Source organism: Caenorhabditis briggsae, assembly GCF_000004555.2.
Source record: "Caenorhabditis briggsae complete genome, chrX, whole genome shotgun sequence".
In the NCBI taxonomy this organism is placed as follows: Eukaryota; Metazoa; Nematoda; class Chromadorea; order Rhabditida; family Rhabditidae; genus Caenorhabditis; species Caenorhabditis briggsae.
This window is the reverse complement of record NC_013491.2, coordinates 8,962,393-8,980,777: the sequence shown is the minus strand read 5'-3', so window position 1 is coordinate 8,980,777 and position 18,385 is coordinate 8,962,393. Positions and strand designations below refer to the sequence as shown.

Sequence of the window (18,385 nt, the reverse complement as noted above, 5' to 3'; positions counted from 1 at the left end):
CTTATCATATGCAAATTTGGCGTTTTTTAATACTCTAATGTGTTATTCAAAGCTTATCAGTATCAATTCTCCTCCTTTATGATCTCATGCAATTTTGCAACAACGAAGTTTTCGAATTAGGACTTTTGAATATTAATGACTTTTTTTTTGAATTCGATACCTTTCATTTTAGGCTGGAGTCCCGATACAGTATATTTCAAGAAAACTGAGTGCTAATTTTTCGAACTGCGGTCCACCTTTCAAATTTTGTTTACCCTAATACTCATCAAAAAAATTGCATAGATAGTTGTCACTTGAGCATTTCCACCTCAAGTTTAAAACCAAGTGACTATGCGAACTGCTCTTCATTTCTTTAAATTTCTTCTCCCCACTCACACTCACTTGAACAGCTATCATAACAAAAGGAGGGAAGATCGAGAAGCGCCTCAAAGCAAAAATCGGATCAAATCATTAGGCGCATGCGACAATTGGCTGAAAAATATTAGAACTCTCCCAGCTCGTTTGTCTCAATGAGATAGAGAGAAACGCTTGTGTGTATGACACTGAGTTAGTTGCAAGTTAGTTTGTGTCTGGGGGGCTTTTCCCACTCGAGACTGATTTTATGCCAATATTACAACTCTCTAGGGTGGCTCATTTTCTTGAATCGCCGATGCCGATTTTTTCCTCCCCTCCCGATCACCCAACGTGTGGCCCCCACGCGTTTTCGCTTGATCCATGCCGCCGATTTGCTCACATGAAACACATTCTTCATATTCTCATTTTTTTCAATTGACGGAATATTACATTTAGTTTATTTCAATCGCTTTTCCCTCTTTTCTTCAATCTATTCTGCTCCGTCATCTCCTACATCCAGCTTTAATTTCCACACCCTCTTATACAGTTTTGAATCATTCCCTTTCCTCTTCGCTCCTCGCCCCTCTTGATTATTTTTACAAAATATTAGCTCATATCTTTTTTTTTTGCAGACAAAATAAAGTCTCCCGTTGCTTCAAAATTCCTATACATATCATAAATGCAAGGAATATGAACTCTATGGAGAGAACGTTCCAGTTTCTTGCAGATGTTTTTGGTAAGTGATTATCTTTTTTAATTTTCTTGGTCCATCTTCTCGCGAAAAAAAGAGTCAAAAATCAAACTCAGTGTCGTAATCATTCATCCTTGACTGATTTTTTCAAGGAGAAAAGAGAAACGAGCCAACCAACGGGTCGGAGGTGATGATCGATGTGCTTCTTAGGTTGCAGTGTCGTGTCCGTGGAGCAACATTTTTTTATTGAGAGAAACGGGAATAGTTATATTGGGTGATAATTTTTTCTAGTTGGACGGCAGACAAGTTCTATAAAAAATTAGAATTGCTCATACTGTAGGTGCTCTACTAGGAGCATAGATTATACACGCACTTAAAACTCTAATATCTCAGTTTCTATGAGTGATATCAAAAATCTATCAACCGATAAAATAGTAATAATATTATGATCAATGATTTATCATTGAAAAATGTCTTGCTCTCTCACCAAGGGACCAAGATAATTGACCTTAAATTCTATAGGCGGCTTCTATTAAAGCAAATGTGGCAGTCAGATTTGCTAAGCACTAACTTCCAGAATTAGACAAAAACGTCAAATTTGAAAGAAATCACTAGAGTGGTTAGTTTTTTTTTCAAAATTTCCAGCGTGACCATTTTTGAGGGTACCTGTTTTTTTTTTAATTTGAAAAAAATATTTGTCATGAATGCATTTTATTCGAAACCGTTAGATTTTCAATTATCTAATTTTTTAACATTTTCAGAATAGGTTGAACATCTGAAAAGTCACGGTTTTGCTTTAAATTATTCTAAAATTAAATTTTAAGTTTCTTTGTTTCAAAGAAATTTTGAAAATTCTCTTCAACTAATACATGTGGTTGTATAATCGTGATCCGCAATCAAATTTTTCCAACTTCAGAATTTTCGATTTTTTCAATATTCAATCTTTTATAGATTTCTCTAATTTTCAGAAAAATTCCTATTGATTTTTAAAAATTAGCAATTAATTTTCAAAGTACATAACACACATCGTTATTATAACTACTACTCTTGATTCCTTGATTCACCTCCTTATCTCATACTATTCAAGTTCCTGTTTCTTATGAGATTTCGAGAATGAAAAAAAATCGCATCGTCATTCTTGATCAGTTTATTGATGCAACGCGGAAAAATCCCAACGAAAAAAAACTCTTCGCTTTTGCTGATGCTGCGAATTTGATTGACATTGCGAAAATGAGATAAAATGTTTAGATTTGCCAAGGGGGATCTTCAAATGAATTGGCTGATGTCGCACAACAATCCCATGTATTGTCCCATTTTTCAGAGTCCAATGGCAGCTGCCTTGTCACAGAACGTGTCAGTCCATCTTTGTCGGGTTCGAGTCGACGGAAAAGTCGGCCGGTGAAAAGGATTATCACAGAAGACGACGAAGAAGGAGAAGCAGAAGTAATCCAGGCAGCACCCGAACCGCCACCTCCAGTGGTGGTAGTTGAAGAAGTTAGTTTTATTGTTTTCGGTTTCAAACATCATTTGTAAGTAGGTGATAATGGTAATTTTTGAATCTTTAAATTTTGATAGCTTTCAAGAAGCTTGAAAAACTGCAATAATTTTGGGTTGAAGCTGAATCAAAGTTCTAGTCTTTATCATTCAATTGGGGCTTTCTTTTTTTTTACGAATTTCCTTTCTCATTCCGGCCATCAATTTGTCTTCTCAAGATTGAGCGCATAGAAAGTGTGGGATAATGCAATAAAGGGGTGACTAAAAAGTGGTAAGAAGCAAAGGAAGAGATGCGGGTATCGAGATAAGCTGGTTCGGGAGTTGGACCTTGTGCATGATGGGCAAAAAGTAGGACGAAGAGGCCTCGTGGAGTGCTCTGTTTTTCGTTTCCCAACCAATACTCATTTTTTTCAGGATTAGTAGTCTAGAAACTTCCATTTCAGTTGTTTTTTGAATATTCAGCTTGTGATATTTTGTGAATGATCCGTTTTGTTTCGGAAAAAATATATATATATGTTTTCAAAATATCTTTTGCTTGACTGTAACTTGTGAAAAAACTGTTCAAAATCTCAATATCTGTTGTTCTTCTGATTTTTTTTTTCAATAGTTGTCGTCATTCAAAATAAGTTCTGAACTATTTCAAAACTAAAAAAATTCAAACAGTCCTATCGATCAATACAAATACATATTATTCATATTTTAAATCCAATGAATAATATTCGCTAATCGGATTCAAACAAGATCACCGTTTTCGTATGGGTCAGTGCGCAGCATTTCAATTCGTAGTCGCCTAAAAAATTATTCTGGGAGTAATAATTTTCTCGTAGACCAACCACCCTAGGAAGAACAAAACTTGAAGTTGGCGGAGTCTCAGAGCCAATCATACAACAATATTTTTCAATGACTATCATGACCCTCCCCTTGCCGAGTAATTGAATAAGTAATAAGCATCGTCGTTTTGGTGGTGAAGATGAGAAGAAAAACGACCACGACGACGACGATGACGAAAAAAAAGAGAAGAGATCCTTTGGGGGCAAAGGCGACACTGCTCTGGCGGTCCATTCGCGTGTGCATGAGTGAGACGACCTCACACTGAATGACTCGAGTTTTCTTTTCGAGCCCTTCCACAATTTTGCTTGTTTTTCACATCGTTCCATTTCCATTTCCAGTTCGTTCTCCGTTCCTTTCTTCTTCATCTTTATTTTTTCAATTGCCTCTCAGATTTATACATGGGCGAGGGCGAATATAATTCTTGCTCGCCGAGTTCTTGCCCGTTCCCTTGAAACCCCCGGGTTCTTTGGATGGACCCTTGGCCTATTTTGGCGCGGCTCCCTCGCCTTTCAATGTTTTTTCTGGGAGCACCCACTCTAGCAGAGATTCCTCTCCAGTCCGCTTCTCGATGCAACATTTGTTGCATACATAAAACAGGAAAAAAACGCCGCGAAAAAAATAGCGAGGGAATTTGAAAAGTGAGAAGCTGCAAGTGTAGTAGGTCGTTTCTGTTTCTCATTGGGACCATCTAACGACTTTTTTTTGTTTTCCTATCCCACCCTTTTGCCTCTTTTCCATTCGATTTTATTCTTCATTTTGCAACACTATTTCCTGTAAGCTGTGGTCATTTGTCGGCTCTTTGAACCTCTTTGATCTTCGAAAATCCAACTGATCAGTCGAAAAACTATCCTTCGTATACTGATAACTATCGTTTTCAAAATTCCAAAGAAAACGAAGGGAAAAGGGTTATGGGTGAATATGCAAATAATAAAAGTATTGTATTTTCCCGCTCAAGTCATAAACTATTAAAAAGCAGAAGTGCCACGAAGGTGTCCATGCAAAACTGATTTTTTTCATTTCTCTGCATTCTTCCCCCTCCCTTCTCCCAGCTTCTTCCACACATTTTCTCGAGAGTGTTATTCTCAAATTCAAAGCTCTTTTCAATCCCATTCTAGTGATTGGATTTGCATGGGGCAAGAAAAACTGCTGCAAAATCAGGGGGCTCCCAATCAGAATGGAGTAGTGTGGTCCAAAACTTGTTCTTCTCTAGCTTTTTGCCCAAAAAGTACATCTTTCAAGTTCCCTCTCTCGTTTTCCTCTCAAAAACTCTACCCAACTATCTTCTTCTCTTTTTCTGATTTATTCTATATGGTGACTCTCTGGTTTTTTTTCTGCTTGGGATCCTTGTGGTTTTTTTCAGTTTTTAGTTGAGTACTACATTTTGAATTATGTATTTTTTGAGATGAATTGTACTCTCCTGGAAACAAACAAATATTTCCAGTAAAATTGAATATTAAAAATTGAAAACTTCAGGAAATTGTACAACCTCGGGAAGAAATAAAATGCCCAGCGATGCATCAGGATGCCGCGGAACCCTTACTGGCATCAATCACACAGTTCGTCAATAATGAGATTAATGAGCACAATCTACAGTGAGTTTAAACTTTTCAAAATTCTTATTGCACTTGAATCTTCAAGTTTATGGACTTTTGAATCTCCTTTTTCGGTTTTTTGTTAAAATGGAAATTTGATCCGTTTCGAAAAATGCGCATTTGCATATTCATTGAGGAATGGGAGCCGGATGTTTCAGAATTAGTACTACTTTTTCATAGAATGAAAAAAACGAAATAAATCAAGCTAGGGACAGTTTGAATTATATAAATATAGTAAAGCGAGAATATTTTTGGTTTTTCCAACTTTTCCCATTGAAATTCCTCTCCTGGGAAAATCCTATGCAATCTGCATTGAAATCGCCGTGAAAAAAATGGGGAAAAGACCGATTGCATTTTTGAAAATTAGTTTTTTTTTCTTAGAAGTTTTTTGGAGCGAAATCTTTGAATCTTGAGAGTTCGAAAAAATTTTCAATACAAAACAAGCTGAAAATTAATCCAAAATACAGAAATCATTAAATCTTTCCCGTTTATATTGAAAGGAACCTTTAAAGATCTTTTTGCTCCCGACTACTTTTTTCTGAAATTTTTTGTTGCTCTGCAAGTGGTAATTAAATAAGCAGAAGCCCCTCCTTACAAAGAAGACGTTTTTGCTGCGCTGTAAGAAAACCTCCCCGACATAGGGCACCTCGCACTAATTAAACGGCTGTACATAATTTTTTTTTCATTGATGTGTGTGTGTGTGTGTGTGTGTGTGTGTGTGTGTGTGTAGTGAAGTAGATTGAAAAAGACGAGGGCCGATAAAGAGCAAGGCGAGTAATCGAGTGAGAAATTATTTCAGCCATAAAGAATTTCCCTATTCTATTCCCATGCATCTTCACCCATTTGACCCGGGAGCCGTATGTGAGAAGTAATGTGTTAGTGTCTTCCTCTTCTATTCGAAATTGCTCATTTTTATCTCATCATCTTCGTTTGCTAGGTGTTCGGACAATTACTTAATTGTTATCCCAATAGATTCATAAGACGAAAAATACAGTAAATGCTCTGATAGAAGCCCAATTCCATTTTGAGCTTAACAATCTCAATTCCTTTAAAAGATATCAAAAGTTTGAAAACTGATAAATTCATCATAAATTTACCAATAATATATCAGTTCACAGATTTTTTATATCTCTCATATGAACTGAGATAATTGAGTTTAAAGTGCACTGATAGGGTGACTTCTATTCGAGCATCTACAATATGTTTTTTAAGAAAGATTCCGAACCCTCGTTTGACATAGGGAAATAGAAAAATTCTCAAAACCAGAAGGACCCTGAAAATTGAATATTCCAGTTTCTGGGAATTCCATACTGCTACTAAACAGGCGTTCACAAAATACTAATGACCCATTCATCATTCAAAATAGCTCTAGCAAAATTTCTCAGGAAACTTGAGACTTTGTCGTTTTTACCAAACTTTCTCGATTTTTTGAAAAGTTCGTGAATAAAAATAATCCAGAGACTACCGGATAAAAAACCAGTTAATTTGCGCGTTCCATTTTTAGTCATTTTCACACTCTATCGAAAATTGAAAATTGGTTTTGAGAGAGACAACTGAGGGGGGAGATCAGCATTTCAATCTACTACTCGAATGTTGAAGAGACAGAGAAAGTCCTAGTCTGAAATTTTGTTATGTATGTTTTTTTGGAAGACTAATCGGATAAATGCAATTATTCAGGGTTTATTCATGACCCCTTTTTTCATAAGTCTCTCACCGTTCAAATCCATCACGAACTCTTACTTTGACTGTTATTGTTTCTCCTTCCCAGTTTTACAACTGTTCTCCATACTAATTAAAGGTTCCAATGGCATAGTAAGAGGACGGAATGCGTTCAATTCCAGTTTTTTTTTCCGCTTCTCCTTTTTTTGCTAAATCAGATGCCATACATTTCGAATCGAGACCGATTCCGAATTCATGGATTCTTTCCTCCATTCTCACATTTCCTTCTCCCCGTTTTTCTTCTTCAGACCCAATCGTCCCCTTGCGTAGTTCTTTTTGCATTTTCATGACTAAATATAGGATGGAAGGAGAAGGTTTTTTGAAAATGTAGAATAATTACATCAAAAATTGGTTTGAGTACTCGACAAGTTCCCTTTTTGGTTCTCTCTCCAGGTGTGAAAGTGTCGCATACATTTATGCGGACGACGTCCAATAGATAGAAGGGAGTTCATCAAAAAACCTGGACAATTATGAAAATGGGGCCTCAAACATTACTGAGGTGACGGAAAAGAAGGCAAAAGGTGTTGAAAATATTGAGAATAGTGAGCGTGAAATGCGAAAATTCATAGAAAGTTGCATAAATGCTCCGGCTCTCCGACTAAACGACAATAAGTCAAGTTGGTGCGCACCCAACTGGATAGGACCAACACCTTTACATAATTGGCTCCCTTCAATGTTTCGAGCGGGCTTGAAAAAAGTTGTTGGTGTGGTGCCAAAAATTTTGGGTAGAAAAAAATGCGTTTGTTGCATTCCATTTGTCACTTTCCGCCATTTTTCGTGTCCTCCGTGACTTGCCTTTTCGTTTCGGAAATGAGTATTCTGCCAACAAGTCGAGTAGAGTCATTTTCTTAGTTAGAAAAACGTTGTTGGTCATTGTTGACAAAAGTCAACAATGAGAAAAACTCCGCGCGCTTACTTTTTTCGAACTTCGTTTTTATTCAACACTGAGCAATTAGAATTAGGTTCCTAGGCAAATGTTGACTTATGTTACAATTCTCTATGTTTGAATTTTTCAATTTTGCCGCATAACTAGAAACGAGACAACGAGCATCATAATTACAGTAACCACGGTTGGTTGAATTTGAACGCAGCGAATATATATTTTTCTGACTTTCGATACCTGTCTACCGATGCCCTCAAAAAATATTGTTTCGGGTTATACGTGCGTATGACTATAAAAAGGATGCGTCGTATTCAACATCATCGACGCACCATATACGAAAAAAAAATTAATGCATCATAATGCACTCTATCCACAATGAACGCAACATGACGGCGTCGTGAGGGTCATAGAAATGGGTTAGGAGGAACCTCTTCCGCATATTTATTGTTGGCCAAAACTTTGAAATTCATAAGAAATGAGATGTGACTTCTAAGTTGTCCCCCGGTTTTTTGGTTTGCGGTATACGTTTCTTTTTTTCCCTAAATTTCATTCCTGCCCGAACATTAAGCATCCAAACTTGGATCTGTGAATCAAAAGATAAGAAGCGTGTTCTCTGATTTGTGTCTACGAATTTTAATCCTCATAATACAACTTTCTTTTATTTTTATGAAAAGATTTATTGACGTCAGTTACATTTAAATTAGTTTCTCAAAAATGCTCAAAAGCCTCAGAAATCTGTTGCTGAGCTACACATTATGCAAAAACGTTGCCGAACTACTAAGATCATGAATATTTCAATGCACGCATGTGCTGCAATAAGAGCAAGAAGATTTTCCACTTCTCTAGTTGATCTTCAGTTACAGTTTCTGCTATTTGATACACTAAAAAATTTCTCTCAATTTCTTATGCCAAAAAGTTTCACTCAGTGAGCCGAACTTCCGTTTTTTGAATCATTTCGAATTTTGTGCATGCACTTTTTGGCGTTAGAAAATGTTGTATTCTATTTTCGCTATTCCCGCTTTTTCTTCTGAAAATATCAAAAAGAATCCGTTCCCGAGTTTTCTATGCATTTATTTTTGTGCGTTTGAATTGAACTGCGAAACTAAACAACAAAGAACAATACAAGCAAAAATTTTAATTAAATTAGGGGAACATCTTTTTTGTTTGACTAAAAGCATACGCATGATACGGAAGATTTTAATAATATTAGTTTTATTTTTTTAGAAGTCTCCCTTTCTTCTTCTTTTTTTCTGGTAGAACACCCCCAATTTTCCTTTTTTCTCTCTTGCTATCACTCCCTTGGAACTTCTGTTCGTTATTTCAGCGAAGACGAAGGCAACACATCAGGCGAAGTATTCACCAACGGCAACAACGTCGACGATATGGACCAAGTCCCTCTTGGGACAAACGACTTCCTCAAAAAAGTGGCAGAGTTACTACAGGCAAATGAGAGCGGGACAATAAATGCAAATTTTTTACAAGCACAGATAAATTCATTAAAAGGTGAGTATCATTTTCTATTTTTTTTATTTTGTGTTTTTTTCTGAAGAATCCAACGATAATTTAAGTTTCAGATACGGGGGAATCACCTCCTAGGACAACAAATGGGAATGGCTTATTAACACCTATAACGACACCTTTATCACCTCTATTCACATCACCAGAACAATTAAATACACCCGAGAAGTTGTTACAAGCAATGATGACACCTTCATTAGGGTTTTTGGGAAGTAATGGATTGGGAGCCACCAACACCGGCCTCCTCTCTTCTCCACTAATTGCTCCAAGCCCAACTCTTCTCCATTCGCTGATGAGTACTCCAAACACCCCAACAGCTTCAGTGACACCAAAAAAGGCAGAGAACAGGCCGCCAGTCGTAGCACAAACACTGAAAGCTTCGAAGAGGAGATTGTTCGACGACACCTCGAAAATCGAAGCCGCCAGCATGAGTGGAGAAGATAGAATTGATATGGATGAGCTTGAGGCATTCGCACAGACATTCAAGAAGCAAAGGATAAAGTTCGGTTTCACACAAGGAGACGTCGGTGTTGCACTTGGAAAGAGATATGGAACCGACTTCTCGCAAACGACCATCTCCAGATTCGAAGCTTTGAATTTGTCGTTCAAGAATATGTGCAAACTGAGACCACTTCTCAAGGAATGGTTGGTGGATGTCGAGGTGCAGATTGAAGGAGGAGCCACTGTAACAGATCTGATTGATAAGAAGACCCTTCACAACGGAAACCACCACACTCCTCATCACTCAGATGTAAGATTGTCGTAGAGATTTCTTCAAAATAACTTAAAAATTCCAGGCCCATGAAATTATTCACTCTTCCATCGCTTCAGTGAACGCTAACACCATTCTTAGCAGAGACCAACACGTCAAGAGAAGAAGGAAGAGGACCAATTTGGACATGAACCAAAGAAACGCTCTGGACACATTCTTCACCATCAACCCACGTCCAGATCATGATAAGATGACTGATATTGCCAACACTCTGGAACTCGACAGAGATGTTGTCCGAGTTTGGTTCTGTAACAGACGCCAGAAGATGCGCAGAGTGGATGAGCCAGTAGAGGGAGAGCTCCTTACACCATCAGTGAGCCCAGTCTTCCCACACATCTCATCGGTGAGTTTTTTTTCTCAGATTCATCTAGAATTTCCTATATAAATATAGTAGAAATAACTTCAGATGACTGCCATGGAACAAATCCAAGAGGCTGCTCGTTTGGCATCTTGCCAGGCTAGCAATGATGATAGTGATGGAACCTCTGGAAGTCCAGATGCTCCATCTAACGATGGATGCTCGGACATGTAAATTTCCCAAACTCTCCCAACCCTCTCTTGTCACATGAATCTCCACCTTCAATATTTCCCCACAAGAAACGTACCTCACCACCTCATCGTTGTTCCGGTAAACCCTTTTCGATCGTTCAAACCATCCACATTGGCTTTTCTTCTACTCATCTCGGTTGTCTCGTCCCTCAAGCATAACATTTTTGTTCAACACCAATAATTGTTTTTTTTTCGAACTCTTTCATTTCATTCCGGTTGATTTTCTTGATTTTTTCCCGGTTGCCTTTTTTTAAAAGAATAGCAGTATAATGCATTTACATCCTTTCTGATTCGCTTTTACAAACTACAAATTGCTCAGGTTACTCTTCTTTTGCGTTTTTCAATAGATCCCTCTCCTACTATATACCTTTCCCTATTTGGAACGGTATCGTTGCCCCCCCCCCCCCCCGGCCTTCTCTTCTAGTAGAACTTTCTAGCATTATAAAATTATTTTGAAATGTGAATATATGCTCTAAAAATAAAACAAAAAGAGCAGCTTTTATACTTCAGACGCGGTTAGTATGTTTTCTTTTTTTTTTTCATAGTTCTCCCTGCCATTTTTTGTCCCGTTTACAGCTTTTCTCTCGTTTTGCATTTCTCATAAACTTGCTTTTATTCTGTGTATTTCTGTATTATATCCGGTGAGAATATTTTCTTCCTAGGTTGTCCCCGTTTTTGGTGTCCCTTTTCTCTGTTCCCGAATTGTCCTGGTGCATATATAGTTCCGAAAATTTATGAGTGCTCTTTTCCCTTTAAATTCGGAGCTTTTTTCTTTTGATAGGGTCAATTTTTATGTAACTTTTCGAGAACAGTTTTGCCTTACAATAAATATATATTTCAACTGATCACTATTAGTGTTTATTTTGAAGAAGAGTGCTGAAAACGTCCTATTGACAGAACCATTGGTGATAAGCCAAAACGAGGTATACATCAATGTTTGGTCTGTCAAAACGGCACGAAATTAGCCTGATAAAAAGTGAAACGTACAGTTCGATCACCTCATTTCACAATTGTTTTCAATTTTTTCTCGAATCTTAAAGTTCTATTTTAAATGTGTTATTTGAGGAGCCTAAACTATTGATCGGGTTGAACATGTCAGGTGTTCAAGTGAGCATTGGTATCTTCTTCTCAATTGATCTCATCCAACACAAAATCTCAAAGCATTTCTCCCAATTCTCACGTATTTCAGGATTCTTCACTAGCCATGAAATTCCTGATTTTATTAGCTATCATTTTACAAATTGCGTTGGTTTACTGTGGATCGGAGTTAGATGTTCCAACCAATGTGCACAACAGGTATGAAGTTCAAACTCACACGGGAACTTCAACATCTTGTAATCATAGGTTTTAGTGAAAACTTCAGGATTGGTTGAGATCAGCTTATCTAGACAATGTTAGAAATTCTAGAATCCGTTCACTAGTTTCAGCCAAGTTACATGAGTTTCCGTACCAAACAAAGTGTTCTCAGTGCAAACGGAATTTTCCGAAAATGATTTTTTCAACTTTTGGGGCGTTTCAGAACATGAAATTTACTGTGGTGTAGTTGAAAATATCTTATTGCAGACATTTTCTCAAAATCAATTTTCCAAGTGTTCGAATTTCTTCTAGATAAATCAAAGATTAATTTGAAAATTTGAACAAAATTTGTAAAGGGTCTGAAATATAAAATTTAATTCGATTATAAGTATAACACAACAGTTTTTATAATCTGAAACGTCCTAGAATTTAGGATAATCGCCTTTAAAAACCTTTTTTGCACTAAAACCACAATTTTTGTTACTGAAACTGATGTAAATCGGCTGAAACTGGCGAAGGGATTCCAAAATTTTCAAAAGTGTCTGGGTAAGTTTTAGTTATTCGACTTTTTCAGGTCGATGTCCATCAAAGGGCAACTCTTCTGCGGAAGAAAACCATTTGAAGGCGCTAAAGTTCGACTTTTCCGTGTCTACCAACCAAACGCCGCTGATAGTAATTTTCTGATTTTTCTGACATTTTATAGTCTATTGTTTCAGACATCGCTGAACTGCTCGATGTAAAAAATACCTATATCACTGGAATGTTCCAAGTGGAAGGAGATACCTCCAGGTACGATATACTTCTTTCTTGATACTCTTAAAAAATGCACTTCTAGATTCCCCCGTACCAAGACAGAAATCCAACCATACGTTACCATCCATCATAACTGCAATATGAACAACAAAGAAACGTCGAATGTATGTTTAAAATTTTTAACTGATTGAAACCAAAACAACTCCATTTGTTTTCAGCAAGGCTACAAACGGATTGGAGTCCGTCTACCAGAAGACTATGTGACACTTGGTACCAAGGCCAGAAAGGTGTACGATTTCGGAAAACTCAATCTCGAATTGGAGTTTCCAGGAGAGACTCACGATACTAAATTCACATTTGCTGATTAAAATTCTTCAGTTTCCCTCTTGAATTTTTTCAGAATTCAGAATTCGTTTTATTTTTAAGTAAAGCTTTTCATTTTTCCCACAACAGTGTTGTTTACTCAATAACTTCCATGTTGTTGTTGTTTGCCAGTGACTTTGTTTTCCTCCTTTTTTAAGATTTTCTCAAATACATCACGCATGTCGCGATCAGAACAAGAAAAGATTTTGAGATTTTTCAGAAGGCCACACTTGAGAAAACAAGAGTTCTCACGCTGAGCTTCCTGGTGACTTTTTTTTGCGATCTTTGTTCGTGTAGCGGCCAGTTGAAACTGTTCATTTTATGAGAGTTGTTATTGCAAGATGTGAGGGTGTTTTCAAAAAATACAACACTTTGAAAGCTATAAAATCATTGCCACCGGTAGTTGTGCTTTGTGTTCCGGTTTTAGAAGACACAGGATACAATGAGTTTCTGGATTTTTTGAACATTTTTTTAAATTTCAAGCAAGTAAGGTTTGTTTCAAGCATTCCAATTTAAATTTTCATTAAAGCTTTCTCGTATTGTCATTATCAATTATTGAGTTTTGAGTTTTCGAGTTCAAATAATCAAAATTAGCATTTTCCAAGATTTTAGAAATTATTAAGTACGTGTTTAGAATTCCCGCATATACAGAAGGTGATTTTAAAAACGGTTGACTACGACATTCTCGAACAGGGATAATATTTATAAACAGAAGTTCAAAATATTTAAAAGGTAGAGAAAGATGTGAATATAATATTATCCATAAAATTCGACATAACCTCTATCGGAAGAGCGTGCCCTTCTAGTGCTCCAATGTATCTCCGGAACGCCTTGATATCAAGAGACTCTTCCAATACAGGTGTTACGGTAATTTTAAACTTCAAATTCAATGGTTTTCACCATTAGCAACAAATACTTTCAATCAATTGACTTATTGTTTTCGAAAAAAGCCAGCCGCGAATACCGTAATAAAAACTTGCAATCGTCACTACCGTAATGAACAATAGCCTGTCGTAAATACCGTAGTACAAAATAGTCAAACACAAATACCATATTCAAACTACCCCCACAGTCACAACTGGACAACAATAATCTGATTTTTTGAAAGATTTTAACTGCATATCGGTAGGTAACATTATGCCAAAGATTTTATCCGTTCACAGACTCTTGTTATCGATTGGAGGAATGGAGATAATTGAGCTCTGAGGATCGGGAGTGGCGTTTCTGTACCGTTAGTGCAATAATCACTGTTTCTGATTGTTTTCTATGATCAATCTCAGTTCCTTTTTTTCACTAATTTTGTAACAACATTAGTTTCAACTTCTGGAATATTATTTTCCTTTTTCAATATCCATCTTTGACTCTCTTACAGTTGTGTTCAATTATTCTTTTAAAATTTCAACCTTGGCCAATTTTCAAATGTCCCCTCTACCACTTTCGTTTCAATTTTCTCCAGTGCTCGAAACTAGAAAAATGTGTCATTTGGGTTTTGAAAAAATTTGGAACAAACACTTTGTGCTTTTCCATAGAATCGTTTGTTGTTGTATCATTTCTCCCACTCCCATCAACAGCTGTTGCTCTTCTGAAAAGTTGCGATGTATATTTTTTTTCGTTGCTCGCAAAAACTCATCTGTCCGGGCGTTGCTAAAAACAAAAGTCACCACTCGAAATCTTGAATTACAAACAGATACACTTGAGTCATCACACCTGACACGATGTTTCCGACATCTGAGTAGGTTCCCTGGCGCCATGCCAGCTAGAATATTGCTCCACCCCGATGGCGACAGTTGGTGTTGTTTTTGTTTTACCATCATCATCAGCATTGCAAATGTTCTGTTTGAAATTGAAGATCAAAGGACCCCGTGTAAAAGATGAAAAACGAAAACGGATAGGTGTAAGAAAGAAGAATTGACGACGTTTTCTCACGAAAAAAAAACAACAAAAAGCAACATCTGTCAAATTGTCACGCCATACCTATTTTTCATTTTCCACTTTTATTTTAAATACAATCCGCACCGTTTTCGGCTATCTATCTTCCTCTCTCCCTGCTACATTCCTCCACTATTTCAATTCATTTTCCCTTGCAGGGAATTGAAAAAAAGAGATTGGAATTCAGCAGGAAACTGTAGGCGTTTATATGTGTGTTTTGTCACATCATCAGTCTGCAAGAAAGAAAAAGAGAGATCAAATAGGGGAAAATACGAGAATGGGATAGGGCAAAACAACCCACCTGTTTCGGTTTACGATCACTTCTGAAACGAAACACAGTCGCAAGGTATTACAACGAAAAAGCTTGCGCACCGCAGAATGCAACAAAAAAAACATGACCAACCAGGTACTTTTGGAACATAAGTTCCGCATTCGTTTCAAGTCGCAATTATGTTTGTCAAAATAAAAAAAGGCTTTTGCCTCCACTTTTTATCGGCGTCATTAGGAAAATTACACTTGTTTAGGATTTGAGAAAAAAGTTCAGAGAACATATAGACTTAGAAAGAAAAAGTCACTTTGCATTACATATATTCAGTAATAAGATATACAAAACTTCATTTTCAGCTTATGTGTTAGCCATTTTCACCAGGATTCTTAAGCTCTGATGTTAAGATTTCGATCACTTTGAAAATTTTGAAGGGTGTAAAAAAGACATAGATAAGAAAATTTGCACTCACAGAATTTTTTAGAAATTCCTAGTTTTTCAGCTAATTGCCAACATTTGTCATTTCTTTTTGACCCGTTTCGACACTTTTTTCGACACGTTTTGCACTGAAAACGTGGAAAAAAGAGGAATCTCTCAGAAACCGGCAATTAGCTAAAAAACTAGGAATTTTTAAAAAGTTCTGCAATTGCAAAGTATCTTATCTAGGCCTATTTTCCACAGTCTGAAAATTTCAAAATAATTGGAAACTTGACAGCCGAGTATATATGAAAAATTAAAGAGAAGACCTGTGAAAATATACAGTAACTGTTTACTTTTTGATTCTTTGAGCTCTCTCCGCTCTCCAGACAGATTTCTGTTCCTTTTACAAACATATCCATAAATTTACCCTAAACTCCTGGAAATTTTTAAACCTAAATTCCTGGAAATTCCTTTCTAAGAATTTACGACTTCTCAAAATTCTGAATCTTCAATTCAATTCAGAAAAAATCAGACGCTGCCACCGAAAAACAAACATATGATACATTCTTGTCAAGTATGAATTTTCCTCTGAATCTGGTTCTGAATCTCATTAGTTTTCTCAGTTTACATGCATTTCCATATTTTGACATTTTCTCCCCGTGTGTTTACCCTTCACTCCTTGACTACCGGTTTGGATCAAAGCGCTTGTGAGAAAAAAAAATAGTTTCTGCTTAAGTTAGAAACATGTACCAAGCAAAATCTTGTTTTGATGTTGCACAAATAAGAAAATAATCGGAAACTTCTAGCACAACTACTAAAAATAGGTTTTGATACGGTAGAATGCAAAAGCTTAATTTGAAAATAAAATTTTGAGGTTCTAAGTTTCCGAGATTCTGATGTTCTGAGATTCTGGGCTTCTGAGATTCTGAGATCCGGGATTCTGAGATTCTGAGATTCTGAAATTCTGTGATTCTGAGAATCTGAGTTTCGGAGATTCTGAGATTTTGAGATCCTGAGATCCTGAGATTCTGAGATCCTGAGATTCTGAGATCCTGAGATCCTGAGATTCTGAGACTCTGAGATTCTGAGAAACTGAGATTCTGAGATTATGAGTTTCTGAGATTCTGAGATTCTGAGATCCTGAGATCCTGAGATTCTGAGACTCTGAGATTCTGAGAAACTGAGATTCTGAGATTATGAGTTTCTGAGATTCTGAGACCCTGAGATTCTGAGATTCTGAGATTCTGAGATTCTGAGATCCTGAGATTCTGTGATTCTGTGATTCTGAGATTTTTCTGATACTCCTGGAATCCGAGATTCTGAGATTCTACATATTTTGAGAAACATCTGAGCTATATCTGAGCTTTGTTATCCCATTATACCAAAGACCACCAGATCAAGTTGAATTTCAATCGTCATCAAAGACCCGACAAAATTATCATCAGTACGGTAGACAGACCTTTTGGGTAGAAAAAAGTGAAAATCTGTGATTGATGCCCTTGTCTGATTTTTCCTTATTGGCGCGTCAAAACACACAAAGATAGACTCACTCACCTGTCGACGCGGGCCAGACAGAAAGATACCGTTTTCGTTTGAAATCATCGCCTTCTCTTCACCCCCACCACGTCTTCTTTGCTTTCTCCTCTTTCATCCTTTGATGAATAAAAAGTGTCGAAATTCGGAATGGAAACACACAGAGTCTGAAACCTGTTTGAACCGCCCCATGAGATTCTAAGAAGATTGAAAGGATGCTTGTACTATATCCAATGCACTTTCACCTCCTTGGATTTTAGAGAAAAACATGCAATGTAGTAGTCCTTGCTTCACCTCCTCTCGAAAAAATGTCAGGATGAAGTAGACGAAGAAGATTGGTTTCGTCGATTGTTGTGACACTCCCCCCTTGCCTCGCTTTCGACAGTTTGATGATCCGAAACTTTCGCTCGCTCAACGAATTCACGGATTTTCGGTTGTTTCTCTATGTTGTCCTTTCACTTGAATGTAAGTCTGCGGTGTCTTGCACTCACCTTTTTCAAAAGTGTATCCATGTTTCGATCCACTCTCTCTTTTATCCCCCTTCACTTACCACCCAGATTTTTCCGATTCAAAGCAACCACGAACTAATAACAAATGCACTACATGCCTCCGCGCTTTTCGTGTGTTTTTTCTCTACCATCCACTCTGCCAGATAATCTACACTTTTGCTACTTTCACGAATCCTCCATCAGCTTTGATCGTTCGCTTTTTTTCCTCCTCTCCAACGCACTCTTCTCAATTATTTCCAAATGCTAATCGTCATCTAATTGATATACCATAGTTCCTCTTATCATGATAACCACAACACACATACATCGTTCTTATGATCGGAAATTGTTCGTTCCTTTATCAGTTTGATAACCTATTTGAACGTGTTCATCGATAGGACACAGGAAGTGGAGAATGTTGTTTCAAACCTTTAAAATTGTTTCTGTTTCCTTTTCAAATTCAATGTCAAATGTTTTGAAGTCCTTGAAGGATACGCCTGAAGGGGGTAGGGCTAATAGTTGCAATTAACCCTTCATACCGTATCTGATTCAAAACAAATCTCACATCTGTTTTCTCAATCTCTTCTCTCAGACTTGATCTGTATGTTTTCATTTTCACCTCACCGCACAATTACAGTTCAGTTCGGTCTATTCAAGCATGTACATGATGTTCGTCTCGAGGCAATATGCGTGCTTAATCTTTTTCTCATTCTTATTCTTCTTCTTAAACTTCACATCTACGTGTTGTTTGGAAAAGAGGAGAGAAACAGTCTGAACGCCACCTGACTCATCCTTGTAGTTCTGTTTTTTTTTTCATCCCACCTTCGTCGTCAAGGTTGCGATGCTAAACACGTTTATGCCAAAATAAACAGTTTTCGCTCTTCTGAGAAGAAATCCGCCGACACATTTTTGCTGTGTCTGTGTGAAGGCCTTACCATCCTTGAGAAAGTAGAGAC

General features: G+C 37.1%; 3 protein-coding genes across 3 annotated transcripts; 2 read left to right on the top strand and 1 right to left on the bottom strand.

The window, feature by feature from the left end:
- Positions 1–1,023: 1,023 nt before the first annotated feature.
- On the top strand, positions 1,024–10,365 carry Cbr-ceh-18 (the record flags this gene model as incomplete). The annotated part of the gene is made up of 7 exons (XM_002644391.1): positions 1,024–1,069; positions 2,346–2,500; positions 4,823–4,941; positions 8,868–9,046; positions 9,118–9,812; positions 9,859–10,176; positions 10,240–10,365. 7 exons carry the CDS (start codon positions 1,024–1,026, stop codon positions 10,363–10,365), a joined length of 1,638 nt encoding a protein of 545 aa, XP_002644437.1.
- A 1,221-nt stretch (positions 10,366–11,586) lies between these two features.
- Cbr-ttr-48 lies at positions 11,587–12,799 on the top strand (the record flags this gene model as incomplete). Its single annotated transcript, XM_002644390.1, has 5 exons — positions 11,587–11,678; positions 12,253–12,350; positions 12,395–12,467; positions 12,514–12,595; positions 12,650–12,799. 5 exons carry the CDS (start codon positions 11,587–11,589, stop codon positions 12,797–12,799), a joined length of 495 nt encoding a protein of 164 aa, XP_002644436.1.
- A 3,486-nt stretch (positions 12,800–16,285) lies between these two features.
- Positions 16,286–17,453, bottom strand: CBG14295 (the record flags this gene model as incomplete). Its single annotated transcript, XM_002644389.1, has 2 exons — positions 16,286–16,735; positions 17,433–17,453. 2 exons carry the CDS (start codon positions 17,451–17,453, stop codon positions 16,286–16,288), a joined length of 471 nt encoding a protein of 156 aa, XP_002644435.1.
- Positions 17,454–18,385: the final 932 nt, after the last annotated feature.